At 39.0% G+C, this 20,548-nt stretch overlaps 1 protein-coding gene across 5 annotated transcripts in view; it reads right to left on the reverse strand.

Moving 5' to 3' along the window:
• The window catches only part of LOC130578752 (neuroendocrine protein 7B2-like), a 42,532-nt gene that overhangs the window by 11,941 nt on the left and 10,043 nt on the right, over positions 1 to 20,548 (reverse strand). Inside the window, exons 1-3 of one of the 5 annotated variants that reach the window (XM_057375085.1) lie at positions 15,993 to 16,201; positions 14,626 to 14,858; positions 2,430 to 2,579 (exon numbers count right to left, since the gene is read on the reverse strand). In XM_057375085.1, the coding sequence (XP_057231068.1) occupies positions 2,430 to 2,579; positions 14,626 to 14,857 (382 nt within the window). In that variant the 5' untranslated portion in view covers position 14,858; positions 15,993 to 16,201. Of the gene's footprint in view, positions 1 to 2,429; positions 2,580 to 14,625; positions 14,859 to 15,511; positions 15,898 to 15,992; positions 20,253 to 20,548 lie in introns of those variants that run through there. The other 4 variants (XM_057375086.1, XM_057375084.1, XM_057375082.1 and 1 more) reach the window with 4 other exon arrangements.

The raw sequence follows: 20,548 nt of genomic DNA on the forward strand, positions 1-20,548 counted from the left end.
AAAATCATTTCTGCATCATAAGATCTCATAAAAATGCTATGTAGCAGAAGTTTTATGATGAAGACATTTCTGTAGATTGGTAACTAATCTGATTGGTCCAGAAACCTCCTTTAACCACAAATGGATGGTTTTGTATGCAGTGTCACATCAAGATAATACCCTTTTAAAATTAACGTATGGTCTTTTAACCAAAGTAAGTTATCTTCAGCTTAAAAAAAGTTTCAGCAACTTGAGGCCAGACTAGCTTTTGGACAGTGCCTGCTTCTGGAGCTCCCACTGCTTTGCCAGCAYCGGGAGCTTGCAGTCCAAGTTCCTCTCAGACATAGCCAAGAACATCCTGCCAGCCAGGGCATGATGCTGGGCATTCAAACAGCTACATCTGCCAGAATTCAGGCACTCCAGAGCACACACCTGCAGACTTCCCCTTCTGTCCTTGTGTGTCATCATGTAAAAAGTTTTGCAGATATATTTTCTTTTCCCTTAGATGTGGGAAAACAGTAAAGGCTTGACTTAAAACTGAGTTGATCCAATGACCTGAGGAGGTTATTCTGAGTCCAACAGATCCAGCTTTCTCTCTTTTCTCCTTGGGATGGTAAAAAACAATAAAATTGCCAATAGAAAACAGGGAGAAACTCTTAATACTGGCTAAGTTAGTCAGAAACTATGAAAACGCTTAGAAATTATTTCAGTCTCAGAAGGGACAAGGTTATATCAAGAGAGATACAGGTGACAATGGAAGTGTGGTAGCCCTTGTCAGAGCATTTGTATCTTTTGGCAAAAAACACAAAGGGCAGCTGGTCATATGGATGTCCTCTGTGACTGCTAATCCATAAGTCTTCAACTCAAGTGCTCCAGGCTTATGTATTCCTGCTGTGGAATGTGCATATGTAGACAGTGACTGGAGAAATTGTTTTCCATTAAGCGAATCCACAGACCTGATTGAGGAAGGCCTCTGGTAATTTGTATGCATAATACAGTCACCACTTGAATTTCCATTTAAGGCTCTGAAAAACTTTTTACTCTAATCCTAGCAGATAGTATCTTCACTCACAGCATACCTATGACAGAAACATTTATCTGAGCAGGCAGCACTTCCCTAAGAATTCCCCCTGTATTCAGATCTGACTGAATTAGCTTAGCTAACAACTTTTATTTCACCTAACAAAGAAAAACTGAAGGGATTTTCAACGACCTTTCCCTGGATGCCAYGTTTTTAATTTATTTATCTAATCACTAACACAGGTTTAATGGGCAAATACAGAAGATAAAAAGTCTGTGTGTGTGCTTSTATGTGAGAAAAATCTAAACCCATCATTTGCAGCTCGTCACACAACAGCCACAGTGAACAAACTAGAAGAGATTATTTCAGAAGAGATGCAGGCACCATCACCAAACAGGCTGTGATAGAAAACAGTAAGGGATGACTATTTGATATTTTGTCAAATTTTTGAATTAAATGCAAAAACACTTCACAAAGCTTTTCATAACAAATATTCTTTTTTGATGAATTCTAAGCTAGTTAAAACATTTTTAAATAAGAATACAGACAACTGTTCCACATTATCCAAATAAAATAAAAGAAGACTAAACAGAAAACATTTTGAAAGGATCTCTTAGCTCACRAATAAAAAATGAGAGAAAAATAGAGTGTTCATTCCCAGTTCCAGTTCCCAAGGCAGCCAATGGGTGTTTTACTACTGCTTTCAGTACTGGAAGTCATTCCTTGGCTCACATAGATCAGTTCTCTCAGGCTATGTCTGCATCGTGCACATGCAGTGCTGCTCTGGTGACCCTCCAGCACCAACATCCACAGGGCTCGGTCCCTGAGTGCTTGGAAGCTGAGGGACACCCTGCATGTCCTGGGCACCACTCTGGCTGTCCAAGGCTGCACTGCCCCTCTGCCAGAGCGAGCCTGCAATGCCTTGGGGTACATCCACACAGTTCTCTGTTTCTTGGCACAGATGCACCCTCAGTGAGCTATAAAGACGTATGGATTAGAGCCAAGGTATCTTAAATATTGACTCATGGTCTGGGTTGGAGATCAGGGCAGACAGTTTCATTCCTCTTGGCACAATGAAAGTCTTTAATGTAAGGGTAAATCTCATCTGCAGAGAATAACTTTTTTCAGGGGCCAGCTTAAAAATGAACTCCCTCGGGAACAAGATGCTCTCATAAATCTCATAATCTACTCTGAGGTCAAGATGATTTCTTCCACATGACCTTCTCCAGCAGTCATACAGCAATACAGAAGGTGCATGTATTATTAAAATAATGAAAAAAAAAAGCTCATCTGAAACACCCAATTTCTCAACAGTTCTCCTGGGGTAGAGAATGAAGAAAACCCTCACTGCCGATAAAGGGTTGTGCAGTGCTTGAGGACTGCAAAATGTACAGTGAAGACAGAGGTACAAAGGCTACAGCTGAATTACCTGTTTTTCCAATAGGGCAGGGATTTGGAGGGTCAGGATATCCTTGATCTTCACTGAAATCCTTTGGTACATTGTCTCCTGTCAGCTCAGCCACGATGTTTGGGATATTGCCATAAGGACCCAAGTGCTGGAGACCCTCATGCGCACCACCTAGCAAAGACAATTGGTGCAGTCTTTTTACAAGATCTGAAGTGTAAGTACTTTAGCTGGTGCAAGTAATCTAGACTTACATTTAAAATATAATTTCTCTCTCTATATATATATATGTAATTGTTTTAGAGACAAATCCAAGCTTAGATTTCAAGCATCTCTTYTAGAAACATAACCATGTGACCAAAATCCAGTAACTTAGATAATGAAAAATAAAGCTAGGAAACAAAATCAGCCACATGCTATTGATCTTGGGGGGTTTTCTGTAACTATGAAAGTTTTAGGCAAGAAAATGCAAAGAAAAATTAATATAATACTGAAACTTGATGCATTTACKGCACAATCATCTTCAGTCACTGACAATGTTATTGTTCATTGTAGTTATAACAGAAGATAGGGCCAGGCAGCATCAGGGCAGGAAGACAAAGTTAATGACACTGTAAAAAGAAATAATACTACCTGCACAGTCTAGAAAAACATTAATAAATTAAGTGCCAAGGTGACTTAAGGTATTAAGGTCCTTCGGGACCTGGGATATTCCAGCAAATTTGGTTGTGTACACCTAGAGTAATTATTTTAAAATCAAACCAATTCTTAAATGTAAATTTGCATTTCCTGTTCTAATGACAAAAAGTGGTGAAGAGTCCCTGTTGTTGTTGGGAATTCTTTTCATGTATACYTTCACAGTGGTCACCACAGTACAAACATCACAGTCTGTGACTTCCACATCTTTAGGTACAAGATTGTTTTCCCTGTGGGACTCAGAGCACCATCGCTGCAGGATTACAGCAGCAGCGTGCAGCAGGTTTTGTAACTCAGTGGCACAGGACACAATGATGGGCCTGCTGTTCTTGGACAAATGCACCCAACACTGGTGTGCTGTGGCCTTCTCCCCCATGCCTCAGCTGGGTGCCTTGCCTTTGACAAGCAGGGTCTTCCCCTGAAGATTTGAGAACCAAACTCAAGCCACTCTCTCTCGATGCCTCTCTACAAATAATTATCCATCCCAGATCTTTTCTCCATGCCTTAATGGCCAAATGCATCCACAGGCTAAACCCCAGCTGCTTGTGGAGWTTTTAAAATACTATTGTACACTATTCTTTTGAATTACAAATAAAAAGCTAGTTTYAAGCATTTCCCCTGACAAAGACAGCCACCACACACACTGCAGCAACTGAGATGGTTGTGTGACAGCAAAGCAGCATTTTATTTAAACCCTATATAATGAGGGATAACAACATACAGTCAACATATAAATTCCACTAACAATGAGTTGAGAGGAAAAGGAATTTGAGCAATTGGAAAATGTGAGTTAGAGTGAACACAGACACAACTGCTTGGGTAAATAGCAAAATCACCATATATTATTGCCAAACAGTCTTATTTTCAATTTATATACTTTTCATAGATCTAGATGTGAATAAAGCCTCTGAACATGAAAGCTGCTCCAAAAGAATCATTCAAGTCGTCCTGTCCCAAAATACAAATAAACATTTCCAGCCTAAATTATCTTTTGTACAGCCAAACACTGTAAGCTAACATAATCACTTGCAAAAATTGCTAACAGAAGGCATTCAAATACAAAATACAAATTTTGTATTTATTTCTACATTTAGAAGTGGCAGTTGAGGMAAATTTTGCAAATTAATTTTGCAAATGATAGTTGGATGTTGGCCTTTACTACCAGAAGCAAGTTAGTCTAAAAGCACATGTATTTCCATTTTATTTGCACAATGGACTAAAATCTAATCAACGTGCTGATTTCCCCCTTCAAGTACAAGGCTCTTATTCTGTAATGCAGTGTTGCAGAAAAGTTGTACAGATATGTAACAAACATAAAATTATCCCTATTAAAAAACTGCATCACTGCTATGTGGAGGTTTCACTCATAGCTGACCATGAGACCTGGTACTAAAAGCAGGACAGCACTGTATCCAATCTGAACTTTATYATACATTTACAGTCCATAATCCACACAAAGATGATGCTTGTAACACAATAATGTTATGATGATGAGGTTAAAAAAATGAGTARCATATCTTTAATCTAATGCAATTTCATATAATGTCTAATGTATAGCACAAAATACTTCTTTTGTCCTGAGTTCCTTCCCATGAAGATTGATGACATATATGTACTTAAAAGCATCAAGTTATGAKTCTGCTGTAAACTGCAGAACCACATAATCAATAGGTGTTTGAACACGCTGTATACAGTGTGGTTTGCCAYGGGACAATCCATCAGATAGAAGCCTGTCCGTGCCTGCATGTGGCGCAGACCTCTTGGCACCAARGCTCCCTCCATAAAGAAAACAGAGGTACTTAGCAGGCTCCAGTGTGCTATATATACAGGGAAGTTTAAACCGACTGCCAAGAATTCCCCTGACTGAGTACAAACCAATYTTTTTATATTAATATAAAGGATTGTTTCCTTTAGGTATAAATGCCAGGATCATTGGAGGGGTTTTTCTTTCTTTCCAAAAGAGCTGCAGACAATAGCACCTGCTCTGGTGCCATAATTCAGCATGCTTGAGTGATTTAACAGCATCAGCAAAGCTCATTCCTTATAAACGCTGATAAATAGTGCATTCAGCAAAGACGACAATGACAAAAATGAAATGCTATCAATATAGGAAGTAGGGGTATTATGTACAGTAACTCTCATTAGTTGCATTAGTTCTGGTATTATAACAGTACTGATTTGAAGAAACATATTAGGATTAAATACAGTGCAGCTAACAAGTCAAAATATTGTGATACAAACATATACAGTCAGGTACAAAAATAGCATGAGTTTCTTGAACCTTGAGGCAGAGTCTGAAAGAAAAAGACAAGGCAACTAAATATCAAGAGATTTTTCCTATCCAAAGGAACCATGAGAGACACCATTGTTAAAATATTCGAACCTCAAAAATCCAGAATAGTACAGACAACACCCTTGAACTAAGAAAGGATGAGCCAGATAAATCTGTTTTCCCCGCATCTCCTTACTTTTATGAACTGGTTTTTGTGTGTCACATACTAGCCAGAGAACTGCTCCAAAATAATCAATTTCCTTTCACATGTAGAATTTCTGTGMGCATGCAGGTATTTTATATTTCTACAGGACAAACCAGAGTTTTAGGTCTTAGGCTAAGACCAGCTTGTCCTAAGTAAGCCTTGAATTTCATTTAAAAAATATGCATATATGTAGTCATCTAGCACTAGGTCTTGAACTGTTGCAGGATGGAAAACAAAAAAATAACTATGTCTCTTACCCTTATTATAATTCAGTAAAAGTATTTAATCAGCTCATCTACTGCTGGTATCGTCTCAATTAGAGATCCTTGGAATGATTAAAAATCTAAAATGCATACAGTTCAGTTCGTTTCTTTGTAAAGAGCTGTACTGTCTGTATGGGTCTTCCACCCGTGCAGACAACAGAACCACTCCACTCTTAGAGGGAAAGAAAATAAAAAGGAAAAGAAACACAAAGAGCAACTAATTTCTTGCAAGTATTGAGTATTTCCCTGATSAAACACATCTAGTGGAAATGCTGTTAGTCCACTGAAATTGTAGCTACTGATATCCATCTACTGGTAGTGTAAAGCACTGCTGGAACAAATCCCTGGGGATCAATCCTCCATATCAAACAGGTAGTGCTGTCCCCCAGGAAAGTCAGTTTAAGAAAGTCAAGAGAATGGATTTTCAGAATTATTGCAGAATATCAAAAGAGAAATAATAGGACAAATTTGCCCTTCAGTCTCATTGAAACCATTTCCTACATCATAATGAAGATAGAGTTACCCCAATTACCAATTCAGGAAAGAGRCAGTCTGGCCAATCTTAGCAAAGAGCTACAAAAGAGGATCATGAGTATCTGTTGTGAGTAAATAAATCCTAAATCAAAGCCCTTTACTTGGAGAGTCATTCTAGAGGCCTTAGTCAGAGTGTCCAAGATTCCCCTCTCAAATTCACAGGGGAATCTTCTCCCTAAGCAAAAATCACATCTCTTAKCTTGACCTGTACAAACTCCAAGCAAATATGAGCTGCAAAGAAAGCCTGGCAGACCTTATCCCATTTTCCCAAGGTTCCTAAGGGAGCAAAYAGATATTAATCAGAGATGCAATACCACATTTCCTAATTTGCAAAATCTTTTGTTAATCTGGACTATTTGTTCTTTTCACAGAGAAAAATCTTCAAAATTGTTTACAATCTCCTSTCCAAATCAGAGATATATCTTTTTCCTTTCACAGTGATAGCTTCCCAAACTATCCTGCCTTTTCATCCCCACTCATCTTGCCATATCTATGTCATCCTCGAGAGRAACATCTCCCTAACTGAGGGCAAGTTTGGCAGACTGCTTCCCAGAACTCTTAAACATTAAACCGGGACACCATTCACTAACTTACTTTTCCTTTATTATCTGCACGACACCCCACCACATAAACTCTCAAAAAATCCTGAATGCAAAAAATGCATTTGCATCTTCCTTCTAACACTTCTAAAGGCTTTACTGCCCCAAAGCCATYTGCACTGTGCCTCTTCAGCTACCTTCATCCTAGAGTCCTATCCTGGTTGTTGAGATTGATTAAGCACAGGAAGCGAGAGGCACTGAAAAAAWTACAAATTATCACATTTTGTCTATTCCACAGAAGCTGCTAAGCAAGAGAATAGGGAAGGACAAAAAGCATAGAGAACAAAGAATGGAAAAATGCAAACCTAGCCAACTTCCTTAACCATTCAAGAGCATGCCTCGGGAAACCCAAAAACACTACAGCTATACATGCTCAGGCATCCCAGATTCCAGAGTCAGCTTGTCTTCTCCTTAATGACACAAAGTTTATTAAAACTATAAAGACTAATTTTCCTTTTCTCTGCAGAGGGACAAATTTTTCTAAAGCCTTAAGCACACACATCACACAATTACTGACCTTGCTTTCAGCAAATAATTCAATTTCATCCCATATTTTAATTACAAACAGTACAAATATTTAAGATATGAAAGGCTCTTATTGTGAAATGGTTAGGACCAAAGTAATGCCTATGCCTCTCACAATAAATTTATAACAGTAGTGTATATGTCATTATTATTCAAATTGTATACACAATAAAAAAATCCAGCAGCCCATTTACTGACAAAGCAAAAAAAGGAATCTYTTATGCCTGCCTTGGCTGAAGAGTCCTCTAATGGACTACATTAACTTGTCCCTCAGTCTGAGCAGTGGCTTTTGCACTTCACCATGTGCAGCATGGGGCTCTGGGAAACAGGGCAACTAAAGGAAAACGCTGATCTCCTTTATCCCACGATGGATGGGAAACTACTTCAATCCTATACATGTAAATGTGCCAACGAAAGACTGGAACACTTTGTTCACTGGCACTGACACCAGCTGCATGAAAAGTCCAAATGCTCCACCAAGTCTCAACACATTCAGAGAAAAATACTCCTTTCAGTCCTGTAATGTGAAGCCTGGATGCACCAGAAACATCCAGAACATCCATGTTTTGTCTCTGCTGCTCCACTGAACTTCAGAAAATTTTTCTGTTCATTTCCCCATCCATATTCATTCAATTCCATTGTCCATGCAGATGGCTTAAAGTCCCAGCTGYTCTTCAGCAGCTATGAAAACCTTGAAAACCTTCCCATGCCTGTCTGACAGCTGCTCCCAGGCACGTTTTCCTACTGCCCCAAATGACCTTCTTGTGAGCATTCCCAGTGTGGAGCTGCAAGGCTCTGGTCTCTGCCTTGGTGAGCTGGCATTATCTTGCAGCTCCAAAAGCAGAGGCCTTTCCATTCAAAACCACCCCAGTCAAGAGGAGGTTTGTCCTGCACATGGATAAAAGCAGAGGCACACAACAAAGATGCARTAGGGTGGTGACATGAAGAGCCCTGTCAGGTAAGACCAGGCCCAATGCTGCTCTTTGGTGCTGCAAAAGGGACTCAGACCAGATTAACTTGATTCACTACAGCATCYCAAGGGGAGGAGCCAGCTCCTTCAGCTGACAATATTCTTCTTCTCATCCATCCCTGAGGCTGAGAGCACTGCTGAGTGCACACACCATGACAAGCACAGAGAGAAAAGTTCTGCAAGCCTTTGGAGAGTGCCAGAGATCCTATCTCCTGGCACAGCACCACAATCAAGAATAGTAAGGGCCTCTTCCTTAGATTTTCTACATTTCTAAAACATCTCTTCATAGAACCAAATAAACCCAAAAGTATTTTCTTACTGCAAGYTAATTTAAAATTCAGTGGGAGCATGGAAAATGCAGCTGATTTTGAGCACAGATGCAGAGAGGTATAAATCCTGGCATGCTCACAGAATCAGAGAATATGGAAGGGACCCASAGGGATCATCGAGTCCAACTCCTGGCACTGGACAGRAMMMCCCMARRRKYMMMMCCYKKKSCYKRRRRSMWTKKYCMAAMSSCYYYTKRRSYYYKKYMRGSYKGWKCTGTGACCACTGTCCTGGGGAGCCTGTTCAGTGYCCAGCSACCCTCTGGGTGAAGAGCCTTTCCCTGATATCCAACCTAAACCTCCCCTGACACCACTCCAGGCCATTCCCTGTCTCTGCTCACCACAGAGGACAGATGGGTGCCTGCCCCTCCAAATCCCCTGACAAGGAAGCTGTAGACTGCAATGGGGTCTCCCCTCAGTCTCCTCTTCTTGTGAGAGTCAAGCAGGAAAAAATATTTGAAAACAAGACCTCATCATMATTTGGCCACTACTTAGATAAAGAAAATCCACTGTAAGCCACTGCTGTTATTTGCTTTTAAATTCAGAAATTAGCATTCTAAGGCACCTCTCTTACAACATGCACCACTGCCTGATACTCAAATTCTGGTTACAGTTAACACTACAACTGGAATAAAATGCAAAGAAAATAGGTATTTTTAGTCAAATTGATACAAATCCAGATAATTACCATATTAATATATTAAAAACTCTAAGTCTGCCACTCTCATTTTGTCTTAAAAAATGGAGATGTCCATATTAAATTTTGAAATCATATTTCCTGTCCTATTTAGGTAATTTGRAAAAAAAACCCCAACCAAACAAAAAAAACCCCACAACACCAAAGAAAACCTGAAAGCAGAGCCCAGTAGAGTGATGTTGAGGTTTGAGTTTGTTAAATGTCAGGCCCRTAACACACTCCAGCACAGAGCACATAAACGAGAGCAAAGAAGATGCAGCCATCACATCGCCAGGTTTGCTGACCCCCAGATATCGTACAACAGCCAYGTGCCAATTATTATTACTTCCAGTCAAGGAAGTCCAAATATATTGTGGTATAGGCATAGTACACATTMGCCCGAAAATGAGCAGGTGCAAAAGTAATTTCTGCACTGGTTTCACTGAATGAACTCATCAGCAAAAGTTTTTTGCAACTTTCTAATGCGAAGATTTTACTGTTCTTGTAGCAAACAAGTACCTGTCTTGCAGGTATGATAGAGGACAGACAGGAAAGCAATACAGCAGTCAGTTTTCTTATTAGTAAAAGGTGAATAAAATAGGCATTATTAACATGCATGAGTAATCTGCATAATTTCATGGACAGTAGGTTTCATGTAGAGTGTTACTTGTACAGAGTCTGTGCTGACAAGCCTTTAATTACCAGTTGTTAGCAAACATATTTGCATAATGATCCAGACTCTTGAGTTTTATCATCTCAATCTGACAAACAGTTAAACATTTCTCGAAAACAATAAACATGTACTTMTTCCCTTTCAAAATAGTCAAACAGACCCCAGCATTTGCCCAGTAGCCACAAGCAGTCTCTGCAGGAGAGCCAAAAGACTCCTAAGAGGCATCACATTTTTTGTATTTCCCTATACCTACAGATGATCACAATTTAAGGGACATCATTAAATGCTGTGACAGCATTATGCCTTTTCTGCAGACTGAAAACTCCAGACTCTGGGCTGTCACACCAGCACCTTTACTGACAATCATTTCCTCTGGGGTGGTTTTAAGAAACRAAAAGAAAGCAACCAAATCAAACAAACGAGCAAACCACACAAGAGGCTTTCTGTTGTATTGAATTTATGGTAGACAATGGTATTTGCGAAAGAAAAACAAGACTTCACGTTTCCCATTTCCAAGTTAAGCGCTATAGAGTGCCCAAGGTGAGCTCCTGGTGCCCCCGTGTGTTAAAGAAGGATTTTTGCTGTTCTCCTATGCAGGGTACAAACAGGCCTGAAATTTACATTATACACTCACTGCCTTTGACTCCTCAAAAGAAAAGAAAACAACAGAAAAACAAACAACAATGAACAACTACAAACAAAAAAAAAAAAAACCTTTAAATACTGGCACAAAATTGTAAATATGCAAGGAAAGAAAAAAAAAAAAAGTGGTCTCATACTTCATGAACTCCCTGTCAGGCAGAAAAAATTAACTTCTGTGGTTTTGAAATGTTGAATGCATTTCTTTATTCTATTCTTTCGTTCTCTTTTAACATAGACACAGCCCCGTTCTTATCCACAGAAAGCTTGAATATAGCCCTGTATCGCTTGCATAGTATTTTAGTGATAAACCCAAACAGTAAGTACAGAAACAGAGCTACTCATTAAAAATTCTTATTTTGCTTTTCTATGTTTACTGCTCTTTTAAAAGATGTTGCTAAGTGACTCCAATATAGCTTTTTGATATGATGAATTAACAAGGAGAATATTATTAGAGAAATTAGAGCAGTTAATATGAGTTTATTACTTTTAGGAATCAGGGGATGTACAGAAAGAAAAGTCAATGATGTGGCCAGCAAAAAACAGCTGCTCCTAAGACAACACTTTCAGGTACTAAAAAAAACTTCCTCTTGATGCTCATCATGCATTTTTTTCTATCCATCAACAAGAAAACTATCTCGTCACTTCAAAAAGAGAACATATGCTACTAAATGTATTTTCTGAAAACTGTCCATCCTTTAGTTTTCTTTGGTATAGAATATGCACTTTCTACAGCCAAGACAGTCCTAAACTTTTTTCGGGGAGAAGGGATAGGGTGGGTGTGAAGCTAAGGATGGGAATGATCATGTATAGTTCCTTGCAATACATCCACCCTCTGGTTTTTAGCATTTAAAAGTCAAAATGCAGTGATTAACACAGAACTTTAGAAAGTTAACACCAAAAATTTAGAAAGCTGAAATGGAAAATGAGCATGAACAGGAAATCTGCTGGTGAACTAACAGCAATAATATTTTTGTTGCATATTAAATGTTTAAGATCTTATTCATGGAAATAATAATAACATGGAAAATGTTATTRTAATAATCACTCAAATTTGCAAACATTCCATTATAATCAGGCTGCTAGAGTAAACTTGTCTRTATTGTGGCAGCCTAAATTTGTTTCCAAATTCCAAACCCACAAAAAGTATTTTTTCCTGACAGTGTTTTTCCTGACAGTTGCTTGCAAGTGTTCACATATAATGGGTGAAATCTTGGCCTTTTGAGAACCAGTGGTACCTCTGGAGCTTTGGCTCAGCTGAAGCTGATGGCAAGCAGAGCTCTCACCACTGCTCCAGGTCTGTGCTGCTGGGGCTCATTCTGGCAAATATTTTGTTAAGTAAAACAATTTTCTGTAGGAACATACTAAATTTATTAAGGTCTAATTCGTGGAGGGCTGTTTTTATGGAGATGTGTTATCTAGTCAACGTGAGAAACAAATGCACCACAGAGCGGTCAGGGTCTTATGGTGAGGATGATGGCATGGAATGAACCTGGTTTAAAATATTTAAATTGGTTACTGAAACACATGGTCTGAAAAATGATTGGAAGTCAACACTTYTGACAGCTCAGAATTTCTGATAAATAATAAGCATTTCATGCCCTATTTTACTCTCTATTAGTTTCAGGCAAAAATTCCTAATGAAGAGTAGTTCAGAAGAGTAGTCAGTGAATAACCACTTTGCCATGATGCTATTTACAATGAAAATCCTGTTCTGCTGTAACACATTCTAATAATAGTTAAAACTTTTCTTCCCTTCCCACTTAGTTTTACTTTCTATTATCATGTAGATTTTTTTTAAGCACTCGCACACAGAATTATTGGCCAGAGATAACAGTGTCACTGCAGAAAGCCCATAGGTGAATTCTTCAGAATGTGAAACCTCATATGGATGTTATTTAAAAGCATATGGACTTATTTTTTGAGAATTAAATGCAAGTTTTTATGGATTAGTTATCCTACAATTCATGTTCTACATGTAAAAAATAAACCCCTGGTGAAAAATTTACTGAATTTTATGTACTTTTTTTAAAAAGCAGTGTAAGAAAATATTGTGTTCAATGGTGTAAGACCGAACAGAAACTGCAAACAGCACTTCCTCAGGTTGAAGTTTCTAATCAGATACTTTAAGGCATATCTRTTTATAGACAGACACATATCACCACAAGAAACCAAAGAAAGAGCAAGTGATTACTGTCTGGAAAACTCACCACAGAATACTCTGTAAACAGCAACATTGGCACAAAGGCCCGATTTGCTTGTGTATTTCTACACTGACTGATAGCATTCACCTCACAAGACCATTTTCTTTTGCAGAAATTTCTCAATAGGCTGTTAAATATCCAYGGTAGGCTTGAAAGAGAAGAGTCATCCTTATCTGAGCAAGATGGCAATGTTAAATATGATCATTCAACTGGATTTATCACCTTTCAGTTTTACTCTTGCATACACAGATGGATTTATTTAAAAAAAAAAAGAAAAAAGAAACAAAGAAACAAAAAATGTTTGTCCAACCTGCTGTTTGTAGAAGACAGTACAGATGACTGGAAAACTACCATTACTTCAGTCTCATGAACACTAGAAAATTTTCAATACTTATAAGAAGAAATGTATGGTCTGATCTTGCTAACACTGTAATCAGAAAGTAATGGCAAATGTCTGAGATTAAATATTTGCCAGAGATTCAAAGTTGCTTATATTCTTAAATAAGAATGATCTCTTCTTAAAAAAATGTCTAGGGAAAAGAGGAAAATGGAGAGTGAAATTACTCACTTCTACCAGTCTGTCCCAATTTCTCTATGTATGAACATCCATACAGGAGAAAAAAAGAGTTCAGACCAAATTATGCTCTTTAAACTTAGTCTCTGTTATTTAAGTTTGCAGAAAAACATGTTTCCATCCAAGTTTCTTTGGAAAATATAAAAACTACAATTATCTGATAAAAATGCCTATTCAGCTTTAATCCTCTCCTCAGCCTCCATTAAAGCAAACAGATCTGTTTGGCTGGGACAATCTGTAGATCAGAAGGAGGACAAAATAAAGAACATACATTTATGCACTGTGTCAGACTGATTTAATTTTAAGAGAAAGGTTGGTGGCTTCTGCCCTGTTTTGGTATTCACACATAAATGTTTGGAGTTTCATACCTTCAGCCTCTTGCTGTCATGCCAAAATAAAAGCTGGTTTGTTCAGTTAAAATAGCAACACACTGAAACATTATCCCAATATTCTAACATTTGAGCCAGACATTTCACATGATTTACATAGCTATAAAAGACTGATTCCAAGGAAAACTTACATAGTGTGAGATCAGAAGCACTGGCCTAAAAAATGAAGCTAAGCACRGAATATTCATCCCTGCAACACAGTTTTGAGGTTCTACTTGTGGACACAGGGGGAGGAGCATCCCCAGTGTAAGGTTTATCTCTTTATCTCACATGGCACCACAAACACTTGATGTCTTCTGGTTTGCAAATATTTCTAAAAATCCATGAGATTTGGGCTCCATAGATCATATTTGTTTGAGATGAAACATATGTAATATATTAATACATAGTATTCAAGAACAATTTAGTAAACCCATTTCTTTGAGGTGCCAGACAACATAAGTTTTTCTGCAAAGCCTGTACATTAAAAAAGTCCCACTATTTCTACAAAAACAATGCAYGAAAGAAGGTGGTAGGTGAATGGTGATTTTAAAACAAAGATCAAGCAACAACATGGTTTAAAAGTCCGTAATTTTAAGGTCTGAATATTCTTTCTGCATCTATAAGCAAAACAGTAATTATTACCACCAAAGCATACAAATAAATACATCATAACTCAAAACAGAAATTAGTTACCTTCAATGCTCTGCGGACCAACAAGATTCGTAGCCTGGTGYGCTGGATATTCTACCCGGGGTCTGGCAATGCCCAACTGCTCCATGACCCCATGGAGGAGCCTCTGAATATCTGCTTCAGTTACCCTGTCAGGTGTCCTAGGGCTGTGGCTAAAGGCYGAAGCCAATCCAAATGCCAGCAGAAATATCATGTTGCAAAGCAAGGTAGTTATCATAGTGGTAGCCACTTTCATCCTGCGAAAAAGAAAGGAATTTGATTACAAGTTATAGTGGGGAAAAARAAGTCCTGTACCCATGGTGGAAATGATCTTACTATTGGACCTTACTACCACAGCTTCTAGGACAGCTGAAAGTCTAGCTGGAAACTGGGCAGGGGGAGCCAGAGGAGRGGGGTATAGGGTAGATATTTTCTTCTCTTCTAAAAGAAATATTAGGTAGCAAAGTGCAGAAATCAATTTACTGATCTGCATTTTCCTGTAATAATAATTAACCGTCACTGCAAACAAAATGAATCCACTTTTTCATCTGATGAGAATACGTCATCCACTACACCGTCCACCCCTCCACCTTTATTATGCTGTTTTATAAAGCTCTGGTCTAAAAGCCAAGAACTCTTCAGCCAGAAACTGTGTTGCCAAGCACTRTTCTTGCATTGACTGGAAAATCAGTAATGTGAAACTACTGAACAACCTGGATTTATTTTGTTTGCCCCTTAAGACAAAAGACTTCCGACTTCATATGCACAATCTTTCCCACCTGAAGCCAATAGGTTTGTTTCCTTGAATCCCTTTCACTAAATGGCTGCACAATGTAGTTTAATTAGGAAAAAAATCCCCAAAGCCAACAACAAAAAAAAAAAAAAACCACAACAAGCAAATACCACTTACTGTCCTCTTTGAGAGACTGAATTTTAATCAGAACGCTTGTTTCCTTAAAGCTCCTTTCCTTTTCACATCAGAGACTAATTAAAATGCATCACCTCCAATCCCCCGGATAAACAAAACCCCCTCGAGTTCTCCCGTCTTCCTCAACGCATGCACAGCTGCCTGATTTCTCCACGCCAGACGTTTAAAGATGCTCCGCTGCTCCAACCTCCGGCGCAGGGCACCTGGAAACGTCTTCGAGGCAAAAATGGCTGAAAACCTCAGTGCTGGGAATATTCCCCGCTACGCCTGTGAGCGGCTCCCCCACCGCACCGCGCTCCCCCCGCAGCGCTCCCGCTCCATCGGCCTCTGCAGCCTCCGTTTCGCGGGAGCAGATCCGCTTTCYACGGAACATTCCCGCTGTCCCTCGGCAGCCGGGCCGCGATCCCTTCCCTTCTCCCGGCACCCGGGCAGCAGCACGGAGCCCCTCCAGAGCCCCGCTCACCTCCCGCTCCCAGCGCGGCTCTGCGGGTGCGGCGGCTCCGCGGCCGCGCATCCTCCGTGCGCAGCCACGGCCGCTCGCCCGCCTTYCCCCGCGGCCCAAACTGCCCCCAGGACCCGCCGCGACCGGGTGAGCCTGCGGGGCTCTGTCCCCTGCAGGAGACACAAACTCGGGGCGATATTAAAAATCTCCCTTTTCAATSTAACAGTCTGACAATAAAACTGAAGGGTTGTGATGGATTAACAGCCACAGAAGATATGACACATTCCTGGGAGTGTATCCTTCTTCCTGCTGTGATTCCTCGCTCCAGAATGACACGATCAGTGGTTTATTTACAGGGCGATAGTGTTACCTGTGTTACCTAATTGCAGATTCACAGGGTAGCAACATGGCAACCATCTCCAAGGACCTGCAGGTTAATGTCCCAAGATTAAGCAATGTAGACACATTATCCAGAGCAGAGGTTACCAAGACAATTACAAAAGGATCTTGCTAAATAAGTCTCTCATCTAACATAGCACTTAGCAAAATAGCTTCTAAAGGCTATTTTGTGTATCACATCTTCGCTGCTACGGCTGGGAACGTGTCATAGCCCAGTTTAGTATAGCTGTCCACAGAAAAAACCTGAGATTATACCCCCTAAACAACAGCCCCACACTGTCATAAGTTTTTCTGTTATGGGTTTCTTTGTCTGGGTGCTACCAAATTCCCCCTAAGAATCTAAGTGTAGATGTTCCAAGACTAGCTTGCATTGACGATSAAAAGTGGCTTACTGCTCCACATAGGACACATTGTTAATATGTACCAAATTTTTTGAATGCTAATGCAGCTTTGTCAATCTCAAATCTTACTCWTTCAAAAATAAATCTGTATGACACCTCACTATTACAGAATCAGATCTCATTTTATTCCTGATATTGCTTTATCTCTTTCTGTCCTATATGCAGCTTTTTACCTCCTTGCATCAGCCACGACAGCTGGAAGTTGTTTCACTGATTCTGGTTTATTTCAGTGCCAAGATCCAAACCGTGGTGTCCTGGTGCCTGCATTTGGCCTATTGAGGGATGTGCCAGCACCAGCTGAGGGCAGAGAGGAGCAGCGTGTGGGCAAGAGCAGGAGCTTCCTCTTTGGAGGGTGAACTGCCATATTCACTCCTTGACTTCATGGAACTGAAGCTTTCCATACTGAGCCACAACACCAAGCAAGCCTGGTCTCTAAGGTCACCTCATGGCTGGCGCCCAGTATCAGATTTTACAATAATGTAGYAAGAGTGAGGCAGGAGGTTTCCACCACATCAAGGAGCTGAACCAATTCAACTGGCAATTTGGTGGATAGGTGGGGCAAGGAGGCAGGAGATAGAAAGAACAATGCTTTTGATTAACACATCCTTTTAAGAAGCTCAGAGRACTACTGCTGATAAACTATGTCGCAACCATGCCTTTTGCTTGTTGTGAGAATCACCAATCTAAGATGAACAAAAAGGACAGGCGGAGATTTACTTCTGACTTCAGTATTCTCAAACTAATTTTAGTGTCCGCAGTCTCCAACTAATAGCATAATCTGACCTTCCAAGGCATTATAGAAGAACAAGCTCAGAAAAGGGAAAAACAATGGTTTTATTAAAACCAAAAGGATCCAGTGCTTCAGCTCTAACATTTTGCCAATAAGCAATTAGCACATATAAAAAGCTAACAAACAGTTTCAAGTGTTTACTCTTAAATAATTTTACAACTGATGACAAACAAACAGTTTTTATTCCAAAAGATGTAAACATTTGCTTGTGCAAATCAACTTTTAACACACTATGGCTTCTYACACTCATCTCTTTCAACACTTTCAGCATCTAAAACCAGCCTCTGCACCACTTAGTTAACATAATTCTACAGCTCTAAAAATAAGTTAAAATTCCCTTCTCATATTAAGAAAAAACATTTTACTACTTACAACTGAAAAAAAACTTGGTACCTATTGCAGAACACATTGCTGGGTGAAGTTTTAAGACTTTTCACTTCTTGAATAAACTGCACATTTGTTTTCTGTGTATTCTAATAATTCCCCAGTGTGTGTGCACACATGAATTATATTTTGAAATTTACCTACTCAATAAGGAAAATATGCTCCCAATTTATTCCAACAGAAATAAAAAACATTGTCTCAAAAGAAATACAGCTCATATGAGGTCCAACTTAGTAGTAACAAGGACTGCTACRATACTTTTAAAACTAAAAAGTAAATAAATTCAACTACTAATACTCAGCATCAAAACATTCTTTCATGTGTCTGTTAGTTTTGTTTTAAATATTTGAGAAGTTGCTTTTAAACTTGATACTTTATCTAAATACTGCAAGAACTGTTTTGGAAGATGCACCATGTTTTTAGAAGCTGAGATGATCAAACTTGAGATATAACACAAACATTTGTAGAAACTGATTATTTTTGTTTTAGAAGTCAAAYTCTTATAGTTCAACTGAGTAGCAATTACAGAAGTTGCAGTAAATGACGAAAACCTCAACATAAAGCAAACTGATATTTTTACATTTTCACAACTCATTCATTTAAAAGAAATAAGAAATTACAAATAATTAATAATAGCTAAAAAAAAAACCACACAAATTTAGACTTTTCCAAAGGTTAACCTAGCTACAAAGAATCCGTTTGGCCATCACATTTGATCTTATAAATCTACTGGCTTTGCAGTTGGTAGCAGTTTTACTTCAGACATTGGATTCTTTGGAGAGCCTCTGTAACGAACTCTYTCTTTTCCTGAAGCACTTCTTGCAATCATAGATTTTTCTGGGGCAGCACCTGGAATATTTATATTTGCATTAACCTTCAAACTGGATTTRACCATTTCATGATTGGTYAGATCTTCTAGAACAGACTTTGATGGATGAACAGTTGCTTTTTGTTCGTGGATTCCAACAGTTCTGACAGAAACATCAGGCTTGTCTGATGGATGTAATGGCCTGCAACATGATCTGGATGTTAAGCCTAGCTGCTTATGAGCTACAGAAATTCGGTCACGCGTACTTTCACTCCTGCGTGGCAAAAACATGGAATTCTTTGAGGGCTTTTCTGTGCAGGATGATAGTGCAGAATCATAGCTCAAAGATTTAACAAGTGGTGAGCCAACAACACTTGATTTAACTGCCTGAAAGCTCACAGATTGTCTGTTAGCCTCTAAAAGGGAATTCATTCTTCTTACAGATTGCCTAACTGGAGTACGTTGAAACTTCAGAGGTGGTTTAGTTTTGCTTGCAGAATTTGGATCATTTAATGAAAGCTGGTTGAACCACTGTATGTGGTCAGAAACCGTTCCGTGGTCAGAAACAGTCGATGTCTTARTTAAAATTTTCTCTGAATTTTCAGCTTTTAAGCATTGGTTGCCTATTTCATTTTGTGATTTAGGCAACTGCGAAGTAGGAAGCTGTCCTGCCAAAGAAAGTTTAACAGTACCTTCTTCTAAATTACAGCACTTTACCATACAGCTTTCAGCTGTTTGTGAATGTGTTAATTCTATTTCCTCTTTTCTTCCAGAGAAATCTAATTTGTGTAAACCATCTTTTACTGAACTGTTCTGAACAGTCAACTTGTCCKCCTTGGCCAGTACTTGAGGCAAGGGAAGTTCTTTTACCTTTTTTAAATCTGGTTTTGGGACCTGAAGCTCAATCTCAATAGAAGTTTTGAAGTTTCTTTTCTCCAAACCTTCAATTTCCTCTCTTTTTGACTGCTGTTTATCAGCAGCAGAAGATGGATTAAACTGGTCCAACAGCTCTCTGGATTTTACATCTGCTAGATTTTCAGGAACTTTTTCCGTTAACAATTCTTTTGCTGGACTGAGCCCTGTGGCACACGGAGTTTCATTTAATATTTCACTTGCTACAACTGAGAGGGATGGTTTTTTATCACCTATCAAATTGTGAAGAACACTCCCAGATGCAGAGAAGGCTTGCTTAACTTTCATTAATGTTTCAGCAGTTGAGTTACTTTCACCTTCAAAAAGCACAAGCTCCAAGTTGTCGTCTTGTTTGCTTAGAGTTGCAGATTTTAATTCCTCTTGAACAACTGGTGGCTTTCCAAATATCAAAGTAGATTCTGAAGAGCTGACTCCCATTTCAGAGCATCCTGGCAGAATTTGCTCATTCTCACTGATCACCTGAGAATCCGTAACAGCTGGACTATTCCATGACATTCGGTGAGCTACTTTACTGTGACATTTTGGAGTTAGCAAGTTTTCTTCTGACTTGCTTACATTCCTTGAACCTTAAAATAAATACCAGAGTGTTTAAGAATAATTCATTGTGATTTTAATAACTAAAGATAAAATTCTTACTGAAAAATAATTATCAAAGAAGCACTGAATTTAAAAATGCCATTATGCCCTTAAATTTCAGAAATGTGAAAAAATGTTATAATATTAAGTAAAATCATGCATCTCATCTCACTTGTTTAACAAAACTAGTAAACTACACTACAAACACAAAAAGCTTGTTCTAAACCAATCTTTTCCCCAGAAGCCACTAACACAGAAGAGACTTTTGACTTAGCTAGAAGCACAC

Source organism: Malurus melanocephalus, unplaced genomic scaffold (genome assembly GCF_030028575.1).
Source record: "Malurus melanocephalus ecotype Western Australia unplaced genomic scaffold, MMel_1.1 scaffold_238, whole genome shotgun sequence".
Taxonomy (NCBI): Eukaryota; Metazoa; Chordata; class Aves; order Passeriformes; family Maluridae; genus Malurus; species Malurus melanocephalus.